Here is a 13,674-nt window from a genome sequence, read left to right as displayed (position 1 = left end):
GGTGGAGATGGTCTTAACGGGACTGTAATAGCATCTCTGGTGGCTGCTTCTTGAGTGACAAGGCCTCGTCTGCAACTTGGGGAATTTAATTACTTGAGGAGCTTGTGTTAAAAAAAACTAATTTGTGGGCCATATTCTCCAAACTTAGATTCAGCGGATCTGAGGCAGGTTTCAGGAATCCACATTGATAAGACCCCAGGCGATTCTAGAACGTTGTTTTGAAGTCGGTTCTGTTGCTGTTTTGATGTTTGATGAAGAAGGAGAAGGAGAAAGATAATATTCGAGAAATGTTATCTGAGTGTTCAAACTTCCCTCCATTCAGCATCACACCAATGCCCACAGTCCCAGCAATAAATCCTCGTTTTAATCACTTTCCTTCATCAGTCTTTGCAGCAAATATTTCTTAGTAGTGATGCCCCAAAATTTGCTTCTTGAGGCAAAGGGTGGGATAAATGAAGAGTGTGGTTAACAGCCCAGCTGTGACTGGGTCCCCACTGCCGAGAGAAGCTCCTGCCCGAATGTCCCTGGACGTTGCTGATCACACAGGAATGTAAAACAGACGCCCCTTCTCCTCTCAGTTCTTCATAGGCCTGCTTCTGATCCTGCTTCTCCAGGTGGCAGCCGGCATCCTGGGGGCCGCTTTCAAGTCTCAGGTGTGTACACACATGACATTTGACAACTTTGGAAATGCTACCTTCTGGCATGAATAATTTCACAATACTTTTCAATTTCCAGACTCAGCGCATTCTGAATGAGACCCTCTATGATAACGTGAAGCTTCTGAGCACAGCAGATGAAAGTGGGAAATCCTTCCAGGAAGCTCTGAGTGAATTTCAGGAAGAGGTAATTAGAACTGTGGTCATTTGGGGAGTTGGACATAGCGCTTCTGTGTTGACTTAATTTTTAACAGGTGTATTCTTTAAAGGTTGAAAGATGTGTCCATTTTGCAGATTTTGACTGATTATTCCGTCACCATGCAATAAGAAAAATCCAAGAATATTTCTAATTCTTTTCCAGCTTACTTCAAAGTTCTGAAGCAGTTTAGAATGACAGAGATTAAGAAAATATGTTTATGACAGATTACTCGACTGGGCCAAGTCAATAATTGCTTTACTATTTGCCGTTTCGAAGGAGGGGGTGTTTGAGGAGTCTCTGTCTCTCCCTCTGGCTGCGTGCCTGCCCCCCTCTTGTGAAATAATTAGAGCTGACAGGCCTGCCACTCACCACGCGCCAGGCTTCACGCTCAGAGTTCACCAAATTCTCGCCACAACTCTGCGAGATGGTAACGCAGCTCATCTCATCGTCCCTATTTGACAGATGAAATTAGGGCTTAGAGAAGTCTGACAGCCAACAAGTGACGGGGTTGGAATCTGAACCCAGATCTGTCTGACTAGTTAATTCTTTCTAATCAGTACTCTCACTCCTCCCTTATTTATTTATTCATTTGTTTATTTTGGCTGCTTCGCTCTCTTTTGGGTAAAGTAAAACCTTGGGAGGCATTGGAGGTGTACCCAGTCTGGCTCCTGCCCCGTCTCTGAGCCCTGCTGAAGACTGCTCCCCAAGGAGCATGCCGGGCAGGCCAGGGGCCCTTAGCAAGTCTGCCTTCCTGTCTCTGCACCATCCCCGCCCTTGCAGTGTACTTACTACTTGTCTCTCTCTCTCCAAATACATCACATTCTTTGAAGCTTGCCTCAGATATTACTCACTGTGAAACTCCTCCCCACCACACCTTCTCAGCTCGGAATTCCCATCACAGTGACTGCATGGAGCGTTCATTCCACATGTGTCATAGAAATTCCCAGAATCCTAGAGGAGAGCTGGGTTTCACGACGTTTAACCAGACTTCTCGTTGATTGAAGTATTTTACCTTCATGTGCATCCACCCTCTGACTAAATACTGAAGAGCTGAAAGTTTACCAATCTTTGCCCACCCCATCCCATTTATACCCAAGTCTGATGATCAGTGTGTTCTTTCCTAGTTTGAAACAAAATCTGCCTCCCAAGAATGCGCATCATTTAGTCCTACTTCTTCTTTCTGGAGTTTCCGAGGAAAAAGAAAATCTACTGATGCTTCTGCACATTCCAACTTTTTCTTTGAAAATGGCTACCATGTGACTGATAAAAGCTTTGTTTTTCAAGTGGAAGCATCCTTGGTTTCTTGAGCTATTGATCAGACGACATTTTTACCAGAGCGTTCCCCAGTTCCCATTTGGATAGACTCCCGCTTGTAACATTTCTGCTTAAAGTGTCGTTTCCAAGAGCGGAAGCCCAGTACATCAGTCCCCGTGTTACTGCCCGGGTTGTGCTGCCCCAGCCCCCGACAGCGGCAGCCTCTGACTCTCCCCTCCACAGTCATTCCCCCCTCTAGAGCCCAGATTAACCCAGGTTTAACGCAGGAGGAATTTACACAGCTCACTTCCTCTGCTGGGGGACTGAGCATCCTTGGTCCTCCCCACCAGGGACCAAGCACACGACAGGTGACCACTGGGTCTCTGGCCTGGGTCCTGAGTCACACTTGCTGCGTGTTGTCCCTGTTTCCCAGGTCTCGATGCCGACCACAGGGTCTACATGTTCTGTGGTCGTAGCACAAGTCCTAATTCCTTCCGTTCTCACACACAAATCCTGTGTCTGAAGCTCTCTGTGTTCCTAGGACTATAGGCCTTTTTTATGGTCAGTTCTGAGTCGTTTCTTTTCTTATCCACCAGGGCTTTGTTTTTTTAGTCATGTGTCTTTGGAGAAAGACTCCTACCTCGGACCCTGGCTGGGTGACCGGGGGCCCACCCCACACGGACAGAGCTTGTAGATACTACGTGGCTTTCTCTCAGAGTGTGCCCCTCTGGAATTCGCGGGGTGACTATTTGTCCAGAGGTCACTGCTCTGAGCCTTGTTCATCTGCTGATATAACACTTTCAGCAGTCCTGACCAGCCTCCTCCCCAGCTGCTCCCACTTCTCACCTGGTGACAGGTATCAGGCCACGTTTAGCCCCTTTGCCTCCCACTCCGTCTCTGTAAGGATGTCTGTGCTTCCCGAAGGAACCCCAAGCTATATTGCACTCCAGTGTGGACTGATCTGTGCGTGCATAGAGTGGGACTTATGTTCTTTCTGGTCTGGAGTGTCTGCATCAATACTATTCAAGATTATTTAATCAGAAAGAGAGAGCAATTAGTCATGCTTACCGTGGAAAGGAAAGTAGTTGTTTCAAGATTTCCCTCTTTGCTAATATTGATTGACCTTGGGACCAGCGGAAACTTCCAGCTGTGTGTCCTATGAATGTCTAGTGAGTCATATGTTTGTGCAATTAAGTCTCCCAGCCAAAGTGCAAGACTTTATGTCCACCTCAGTTGAACTCGTTGGTTTGAGTCCATGTGTGAACTGTCTCTGGAAGTCAATTCTGTTCTCCAGTATATCGGTCACCACTCCCACCTCCATAGCAACTGCAGAGCTGATGAGAGTTTCACATCTTTATCTAAATCATTGATGTCCACGTTGAACAGACCACGTTCACGTGAGAGCACAATGGAAACGAGAACTGCCACAAAACAAAAGCAACAACGTAACAGCTGACTTGTAGTGAGCGCTTTCTGCAAGCCAGGTGCCGGGTGAGCACCGCATAGCTTCACATGGGTTTTCTCATTTTTATCTTTACAGCAAATCTACGAGTTAGAGCCTATCATTAGCAACTACTATTATCTGTGTCTTACAGATGAAGAAACGGTGGCACAGAGAGGTTTCGGTGATGTGGGTAACACGGTCACCCAGCCAGTATGGGGAGGTCCTTTTGCTGTCCTGGCATGCGAATGCGTCTGAGGCTGGAAAACCACCCCGTCTTGGTTCTATTCTCATCAGCAATTTTTTTCCTACCCTTCTGCATGACGAGTTTTCTCCCTAATGGAGAAAATAGGACATGATGAGGCATAACTGCTTCTCTCTTTCGTCTAATAATATTACGTGCCATCTACCCTGAGTCGCTGGTCTTAACACTTCCTTGTTTTTCTTCCCCAAACATGACCACAAGTTCCTGTAGTGTTTCCCCATATTTCCGTTTATTCTGGCCCCTTCCTGACGTTATTCAAGAGTTTCATCCTCATTTGCACCCCTTCCCCCATTTTGCAGCTGTCCAGGTAAAAGTCAATCTCACGGGGGCCCACTAAGCATCTTCTTTGCCCCTGAGATGCCTCGAACCCTCTTCTCCGTCTCTTCCAAAAGTCATCAAAGATCATGAGATGGAATTTTCATTTTTTAAGCCTCTCATCTCTTTTGAGCAAAAGTTCTTCGAAGAGACCATGACTCTGTGTCATGAACTCTTTGGAAGCTTCTTTCCTAGGATCTAGGATACGTAGATTGGATTCTGCCCTCTCTTTTGTCATTAAAAACTGGCAGGTAAGTTTTTTATCTTCTCGCCAAGTTCCTCACACTTTTGCATCTGCAACCCTATTTTCCTTCATCAATATTAAGAACAAAATGGACGATTCCTTCATTTTTGCTTCTACCTTCAGAGAGGTGGGTGAAGAGATTTACACGATATTTTAGTATAAAAACTTCTTAATAGTGGTTTCAGAAGAATATGAGTGAATGTGTTGACAATGTTTTTATCTTCTTTAGTGATACCTTTTCATATCTACTTTTCATCAAACAGTTTAAATGCTGTGGATTGGTCAATGGCGCTGCTGACTGGGGAAGTAATTTTCAACAACATTACAAGTCCTGTGAATGTACAGACACATCAGGTTCATCTTGTACAACTTATGATAATAAAAGCGTTTACAAACAGGTGAGAACTAAGTCAAATTTGCCACAGTAAGTAGTTCTGTTAACTTTTCACACTGAAAGTCTCTACAAAAAATTAGATTGCAGCACTTCCAACGGGAATCATGACATAAAGTCCCAGGAATTTCCGAAATAAAAAAGAAATCTTTATTTAAAGATAAAAGCAGATATAGAAAAAGGAAGCATTTCATTTCTTCTGTGAGTCTCGCATCATTTAAACTCAATGGTAACAGATCAAAGAAACATTCCACCTCAGGGGGAGCAAAGGACAAACTAGCAGATGAAAGCTTATTTTGGCCTCTCTCTGGTGACTTTAGTCATTATTATCTTCTATTTTTCCTATTGTAACTTAAGTTCTAGAAATCTATATTGTCACAGCAAAGTTTTCTTTTTTTGTGAGAAGTCCCCTTTTTTCAGGTAACTGTATGGGTGGGAGGAAAGTACTTGGCCTGGGGGTTTGGGCTCTGGATGTTATGTGTACCTACCAATCTACCAAATTATTGCTGCGGTTGAGACGGCGCGAACCCAGACGTTTAAAGTCAGGTAGAAGAGCTGGGATTATCTTGTACGTGCTGGAGATGCCATACTTATGTCACTTGTGGAGGTCGTATTTCTTATTATTGTTAATTCATCAAATATGGACTGACCGCCTCCCACACACCAGGCCTCCTGCAGCCACTGGCAGTCCATTTCTGGACGGCGCGACGCCTGCATGCACAGGGCTGAAGTGTAAACAGGAAGGAGAGAAAGATAATCAGGCAACTTTGGTCCAATGAAGCCTGGGTGTTTCTTGGAAAGGGGGGGCACAAGGAGGTAGGGGACCATCTAATGCAGTGTCCCGGCTTCGAGGTATGGCTTCCTGGAGGACCTGACAGCTGGTCCTCAGCACAGGGCTCCACACATTTGCTCCTTCTGCCGGAAGGAGTGTTTACCAAACAGACACTGATCTCCATGTCCCGTTACTTGCCGTGGTAGGGGAGGAAGACATCTCCTCTACCCACTCTGGGTCCTTCTGGCTGGAGAAGGAATTAAATTCCCATGAGAGAGAACAACAGGAGAAAATTAAACAAAGCTTTATAACATGTATACATGGGAGAGGCTCAGGCAACCTGGGCAACTCGCCAAAATGGCTGAAGCCCCCACCTTAAATACCCTCTTCAGCTGCAAAGGAGGATGTTGGGGTGGGGGGAGTCAGTTACGAGAGGTTACCAGACAAGTACAGTAAACGAGAGTCAGGTTATTATGCAGATTTAAGTCCTTGCCTTCCACACTGATGAGAATTTCTAGAGATAAGGTCATCCCCCTTCTTCCTGGTGCAGAGAGAGAGACACCTTTACAGATGGAGATTTCCTTTACAATGTAAATGTCTCTTAACAAAGGGTAAGTACATATTACTGTTCAGAGTTTCTCTCATGTCTGCAATTTTTAAAAGTAACCAGCCAAAAATAATCCTCATGCCAAAGAGATGTATCTTGGGGCGGCCAATTCCAGTCCCCCACACCGTTATCCTTCAGGGCCAGCTGTGTGTCAGACAGACCCTGGCTGGAATCATTCAAGCTTCTGGACCTCGAGGAGATTACAGTCTCCTTGGGAGAGAGCTCCACAAAGGCTGCTAGGATTCGGTAAACTAATTTCTGTAATTCCTGAAGGCTGTTCTCACTCTTGCTTTGGTTACTAATGGCGGCTGAGGTTAATCACGTATCAGGAAACAGGAGGGGTCTCGGGATCCTCTCTCCTGCTGACTGTCATGTCCTTTACCAGAATCCTATGGAGACTGAGTCCTGAGGGCGTTGCTGTTACTGGCATTTAAAGTAACTCAACGGGGAAGTTTTCTCCCGACTGAGCTATCGCGTGTTTTCACTGTCAAAATAACATCTCTAAAAAGTCTTATTCTCACCTTTCATATTCCTCCCTGCTCCCCTCCTGCCCACCTAACTTTAGACACAGTCTCTACAAGGAAGAGGGGAAATGATATGGGGCAAATGAAGGTGATTTCCACTCAGGAGGAGGAGGAGACTGGTGAATTCAACTGCAGATTGCTGCCTCCTGTGAAAGATTCAACTTAAAGAGGTTTTCCTCAGGATAGATTTTGAAAAGCCCCAGCATTATCCTAAAAAATAAGAGAAATTCCCTCTAAATTCACACACAGATCAGCTGAAGATAGGCTGATAGAGACACGAGTATCGCAAAAGGAAGGTTATAAATTCATAAAATACTTCCATTTGCCCTGTGTCATTTGCAAGAAGTCTGGAAAAATTAAAAATCAGGAATGGCCATAATTTACATTCCTTCCCCCCCCCTTTTGCCAAGATAACCTGGTTATCTGGAGGGGACGGGGCCAGAAAACTTCTCAAATATACTGACTGTGACTGAGTACACGTGAGCATTAATCTCACGCTTCACCCGATTGACGTAATTTCCTGGAACGTCCACCCCGTGGGATCAGATGAGAGTGGAGAGACTCGGCGCTCAGGAGTGAGGGGGAGAAAGCTGTCGCTCTCAGCCTTGGGGAGAACTCGTATTTTATGGAACAAAACAGCAATATTTAGTTGACCCTTTGTGCATGTAAGACTCTCATAAGAATGATCTATTTTCTGGCAATATAGACTATACCACTATTACACTGTGAAGTATTTTTCCATTTTTGAATTATTCAAATAATTGACAATTGTTAGAGTTTTTAAGTCTGGTCTGAAAAGTTTGAAGCTTGGAATTGCATGCTGGTTTGGATAAATTTCAAAAACTGTGTCAGAGAGGAAGCTTTCTAAGTTCTCTGTAAAGTACGGGCATAATCGTGGACATAATGTGTTTTTCTTTTTAAGGTAAAAATAACCCTGATAAATATTATTAAGGGATTTTAGAAAAACCTTGTTTTAAAAATGAAAACTTGAGATACAATTAGCTGGAGACCCAGCCAGGGAACTCTCTGCTGCAGATTATAGACGTACATAACACACAGGGTGCTAACTGAAATGAACAACCACAAGTCAGGATAAAATTCTTATTTATAGCTAAAGATCCCTACATTCAGCAATTAGGTAGCTGAAGCAAAATTTTGCTCCTCAAATGCTTTCTAATATATAAACAAACTGCAACAATTACAACTTTTTTGGGGGAGGAGCACGCAGTGGTGGGAATAACCGAATTCCTTTTTGCTGAGCGTGTTCCTAGGGAGCAATGTACAAAGTCAACCCAATGGAAAAAAATTCATTAGAATAAGGTAAAAACTTGATTAAGGATAACCTTTTATGTTTTGTTCTCTTAACAGCCATGCATTTCTTTGATAAAAGACTTAGTTGCAAAACATATTCTCGTGGTTATTGGAATAGCGTTTGGACTGGCAGTTATTGAGGTACAGTACTAATGACTTGCATTATTGACTCTTCATTCGTTTCCTCGTTGGTTCATTAATTCTTCTAGCAAATATTTATGGTGAGCCAAATAAAAGCTGAGTGCTTCAGGAAAGCACCAGGGACCCAGGACCCCCATATCTGCTCTCAACACCCCAGTCTGCACCCAGCACCCCCATATCTGCACCCAGAAACCCCTATTCGCCTGAGTCTGGGGAGGGGGTTACAGTTGTATGAACTGAGCAGGGCTGAGGCTGTTACTTCTGAACGATCTCTCTACTGGGAAACAAAAATGGAATTAATTTCCACACAGTTCTTAGTCCCAGATAGCCTTTCCCACTGAAAACCAGCATGAGAGGTAAAGTTTCCTGATTTGGAAGAAATAGCACCAAACAAGCCTGGACACAACCTTCACCCTTTTATCTCCCTTTCCGATTTTGAAACAGAAAATAAAGTCCGCATGCAGGAGTATGGGAGCTGTCTTCCCGCTATTCCATTCTAGAGAAATCCAGCAGGTTCCAGGAACGAGGGAGAGTTGACTGATTCCTTGCTGTCAGGATACGGACTCGCTTGGAGAAGATTTTAGGGAAGCTCAAGGCTTATGCGTTTACGCTCATCAATTTGATTACTGATGTTGAAAAACAATCCTGTATGGAGTTTTATATGTTGGCATGAATTTTTTTAGGAACCTGAAGGATATTTTTTACGTGGCCTAAAATTCTTTGCCAAAAAGATAAAATAAGAGTCTTCAGACAAGCATTTTTGGAATGGTCCCAGATCTTGGTTAATTTAGAGAGCAAGTGAGTCAAATTCACTCAGATCCCATTTCGGGGGGTTGGCAAGGATCCCCCACGTGTGAGGCGTCTCTGGTCAGCGCCTCCGAGGGCTGGCTGGTCAGCTCCACGTTCGCGCCTCGCTCCCTGGCGTTCTGGTGCTGCCCCTCCTGCGAGTGCCACACTGCGGCCAGAGAGGAATCTTAGCCGGCCCTGAGCACTTTAGTGTTCTCAGCCGTCATCTGGGTTCCTGGTGCAATTTCGCAGCAACCATTAGAGGGAGGGTGGGGACAGCCAGCAGCAAGCGGGCTGCTGAGTGTCGGTTCCTTGTAGCCCAAATGAATAGTCTAAAGATGCAGCGTCCTCTGACACGTGGCTGTTTATGACCAGAGCCCAGGGGTGCTGCACAGTTCATCCGATTCTCTCGATTCTGCCTTTTGTAAATGTCCTTCGTTTCTCTGCTCTGTATTCTGGGTTCACGCTAATTTAGAAATACAAACTAGTGGCTGTAGAGGTGAGAGAGGAATCCCACACGTCCACTCAGACGTTTATAAACATAAACTCACACACACACACACACACACGTATGTTGGCAGAGTAGCCTTTAGACGAATGATTGAAAAGCAGGCTTCAAATGAGGAGATCGATGTAAGTGTCAAATTCCACGTTAGACTCAAACCCACACAGCTGACTGTGACCGCCCACAACTCACAGATGCTTCTAAGAAGCTTCTCAAAAGCAAAGCCAGAGAAAACAAGGATGGAATCCCCTGGGAAGATTGGGGTCTCCTCTGTCAGAGCCAAAGGCGTTGCCAAGCATCCAAGTATGTGTAGTGGAAAATGAGATTTCAAGAGGAATAGCATTGCAGCATTTTATGAAATTGGTGTGGGGGCCGGCCCTGTGGTGGAGCAGTTAAGTTCGTGCGCTCCACTTTTGAGGCCTGGGATTGGCGGGTTCAGATGCCAGGTGCGGACATGGCACTGCTTGTCAAGCCATGCTGTGGTAGGCGTCCCACATAAAAGTAGAGGAAGATGGGGGCACGGATGTTAGCTCAGGGCCAGTCTTCCTCAGCAGAAAGAGGAGGATTGGCAGCAGTTAGCTCAGGGCTAATCTTCCTCAAATAAAAAAGAAAGAAAGAAATTGGTATGCTCCATGTGTTTGTTACATATTTAGATATTTTATTGGTCGTTCTAAAGATGTGTATAGGGAAATACCTTAATAAAAAGCTTCTGTTGATTAATTTATAGGAATGTAATTTATATGATAATATCATAAAATATAACTGTTTTTTGAGTTACGTTGGTTAAATTAAGAGCGATTTCTAGACTGTGGGTAGATATGATATAGTTGGTTCAAAGAACTATTTGAAACTTTCTTTTCACTTCCTCAGTCTAAAACCTGCCCTCCCTCTAGGATTTGAAGGGAAAAGCATCCTTTGGTGTTCCTCTCTTTTTATTCAAAACGGAGCTTAGAAAGCTGTCTCCTGGTAGCCAGTCTATGAAATGTATCCAGTAGACGCAGGCATGAGTGCAGCCGCCTAACACACAGGCAGCAACCCGCTCCGCTTACCAAGTTCAGATTCAAGAAGACACGAAGGTGCCTGGAGAGAAAACCCCTGCAGTAAATATTTTCAGGAAGGAAACAGAGCAAATAGCTCCCTGCGGAAAATACATTCAAACTATCTCCATAGAAAAACACCAAATGAAAAACCCACGCTCCGACACGTGGCCTCTGGCGGTGGTGCATCTGAGTGAGGCCCCGACGGGCCCAGGGTTGTTTTCCAGGCTCTGCTAAGACCACGTCCTGTGGGATTCTCCTCTGACGGGATGCTGGGAATCTATGTAGAATGCTTTATTTTTCTAAGAAAATTTTATCTAGAGACATCGGAATTCTCATTATTCTGAGTTAATTATCTAGACTATCATCTTTCTCCTTATTTGATTACAGCAAATTACAAGCACAAAAAAATGACCAGCACTTTCTCTCCTCACTTTAATTAAGAAAAAAAGCCCTTGACACTGGCAGTCATCACTTTGTAGGACAAAACTCATCCCGATGGGAGGTCCCGGAATAGAGCAGATAAAAGAGAAAGGTGATCATTTTACTTCTTTTTCTTTTTTGAGGAAGATTAGTCCTGAGCTAACATCTGCCAATCCTCCACTTTTTTCTGAGGAAGACTGGCCCTGAGCTAACATCCGTGCCCATCTTGCTGTACTTTATATGTGGCACGCCTACCACAGCATGGCTTGCCAAGCGTTGCCATGTCCGCACCAGGGATCCAAAGCAGCGAACCCCAGGCCGCCAAAGCGGAACGTGCACGCTTAACTGCTGCGCCACTGGGCTGGCCCCAAAACTTTACATTTTTCAGGCTGCCTCAGATTGTGGGAGCTCATGCACATGACTCAGTAAGTTTATCCTGAGTTTTGGCATCGCTATGTGGTGAATCTCTTTGAATTATTTGCTATTTTTATGAACAATGATAAAATTTCTTTTCAGAGGCAGAGAAAGGCAAGAAAGTGGGACATTAGCTGTCTGGCCTGCTGACAGGCGGGGGAGTCTGTTTCAAGGGGGCCGTGGAAGAGAGTAGTTGCCTGGTCCCAGTACTTTGCCCATTTTCTTGATTCTTTCTTGGTACTTGTCGCCCAGACTTAAGGCAAAAAGACAATTTCAGTCCTGACTTTTAGAAGAGTCTGAATGAAATCACTACTTTTGCAGAGAATTGGCATCGACTTTTTTTTAAGAAGGAAGAAATACAGGGCAGTAGTTCTCGCCTGAAAAGCATTTCCGGGAAAGAATGAGCAGGCAGGACTCAGTGTGGGAGGGGCCATTGCGACGATGACTCGGGTACATGGCCCCTCATCCTCCTGTCCCCTCACGGGGGCCTGGGCAGCAAACTTTCCCCCTGACTCACACACAGCCCTTCTGTCATTTCCACATCAGGACCACAGCATGCGGGGCACGACTGCAGAGCCAACTGGGGCAAGTTTTGGGGTCCCTCATTCTTGGGAGAGGCACTTAATGAGACGGAAATTATGCCCCAGAGTTTCAGCTGTGATTTTTCATTTCAAAGGAAATTCCTGCATTCAGCTATTCCCCATAGATTTAGAAGCTTTGAAAAAAAATGTACTTTTCTTCATTTCTGTTGGCAATGCCTAAAAATATGGCAAGAGAAATTCCGGATTCCTTGACTTTTATGCAGATGATCTAAACCAGATGGTGGCAACCCTTTTATGGAACCAACAGGTACATTCAGCCCCCAGAGGTCTGGGCCCCCCAGAGCCGCAGGGCTGCACGCCCCAGAAGGGATGGCTCGAAGGGCAGGGTCCTCTGGTGGCAGCCGACCACGCGCGGTCCGGTAGGCAGGGTTAGACGTGGATTGGCAGCTGAAAACCCTCATTAAAACAGAAAGTACTCACAGAGCTTTTTCAGTGCTCTTTGTCCCGTTGGAGTCTCATTTCCCAGGAAGAGAGATGGTTTAGAAAAATAGGATCAGAGCTCTCAGAGTCTTTTCATCACATAGAATGTTCTTTCTATCTATTTATCATGTCCCAGCGTTTCCCCTTAAATTCCACACTAATCCTGTGATTTTATTTTCCAGATACTTGGTCTGATATTTTCCATGGTCTTGTACTGCCAGATCGGGAACAAGTGAACCCAGGGATGTGTCAAGCTCCCATCAGTCAAACTGCTTTAAAGTCTTGCTTTGGCTTTGTGACTAAATATTTGAGAGCTGTATATGTCAGGAGCAGCTGTCCTATTAAAACGCCTCATTTCGCTGGACCACAGATATCTTCCAGACATAGTGAACAGATTTAAGATTCGAATGACACAAGGAAAATGACACGAATGTGCATTTTTACTCAAAATAAAACTAACATTGTTTACATCGGTGCTTTTTCATGTCTGATCATTGCGTTCAGGTGTTGGTGTGCTCGAAACGTCCGTCTGGAGCCGCCCAGTGGGGTGACCTCATCCCCAGGTGACAGGGCCGTGCTTTGTCGGGCATGAATCTGAGCTTTCGGGAGCAGCGCTGTCTGTTGTGTGGTGTATCAGCCATCACTGCTGAGAGCGGATTAAGTCTCAAGTTGAAAGGTTCAGAGTGGCCCAGATAAAAGAGCCACCATCTCCTTTATGTCTGTACCAGAATCTTCTCATGGTCTCTCCTTTCTCTCTCTGCTGTGGGCACGAGAAAATCTGGGTGCTGTCTTTCCAGCCACTGAGGCTCTGGTACCCCTCTGGGTCTTCCTCTGGGACATAATGTAACTGCTTTTGTCTTTCTAGGTCTTACAGACATTTTTACATTTTACTTGCTACTGAGGTACAATTACACACAATAAAGTGAACAAATCTTGAGTGTACGCCTGTGTGAGTGCCATGCAGATGGAGACATGGAATGTTTCCAGCGCACGAGAACGCCCTGCGTGTCACCTCCCAGCGCGTGCAGAGCTGCAGCAACTCGCCAGGGTGGGCCGCACACATGCGCATCTCATCCCGGCTAACTGCGCTCAGTGACGTCACGTTGTGGCTTGAAATCCACGTTGGCGGGAGTATTCACACCACAGACAGTGGCAAACGCTATAAATCAGGGGGTTTTGCTTCTTTGAGAGTTGGTTGTTAAACATTACCAGTACACCACTGCCCTTCTCAGCAAAGACCTCCCCAGAGGTAGCCGCTCTTCTGACTTCTATGACCATAGATTCGTTTGGCCTGTTCTGGAACTTTCCATAAAGGGAACAGTAAGTAAGCTGTGGCTTGTTTTGCTCAACATTCTGTTTGGGAGATG

At 45.2% G+C, this 13,674-nt stretch overlaps 1 protein-coding gene across 5 annotated transcripts in view; it reads left to right on the top strand.

The window, feature by feature from the left end:
- Window positions 1–12,777, top strand: part of TSPAN8 (tetraspanin 8) — a 52,846-nt gene extending 40,069 nt beyond the window's left edge. For all 5 annotated transcript variants that reach the window (XM_070619691.1, XM_070619694.1, XM_070619692.1 and 2 more), the window contains 5 exons: window positions 579–653; window positions 736–843; window positions 4,638–4,772; window positions 8,037–8,120; window positions 12,490–12,777. In XM_070619691.1, coding sequence (XP_070475792.1) covers window positions 579–653; window positions 736–843; window positions 4,638–4,772; window positions 8,037–8,120; window positions 12,490–12,543 — 456 coding nt within the window. In that variant the 3' untranslated portion in view covers window positions 12,544–12,777. The remainder of the gene's footprint in view (window positions 1–578; window positions 654–735; window positions 844–4,637; window positions 4,773–8,036; window positions 8,121–12,489) is intronic.
- The last annotated feature ends 897 nt before the right edge of the window (window positions 12,778–13,674 follow it).

This window comes from Equus przewalskii, chromosome 5 (assembly GCF_037783145.1).
Source record: "Equus przewalskii isolate Varuska chromosome 5, EquPr2, whole genome shotgun sequence".
Classification (NCBI taxonomy): domain Eukaryota; kingdom Metazoa; phylum Chordata; class Mammalia; order Perissodactyla; family Equidae; genus Equus; species Equus przewalskii.
This window is presented reverse-complemented; position numbering and strand designations above follow the sequence as displayed.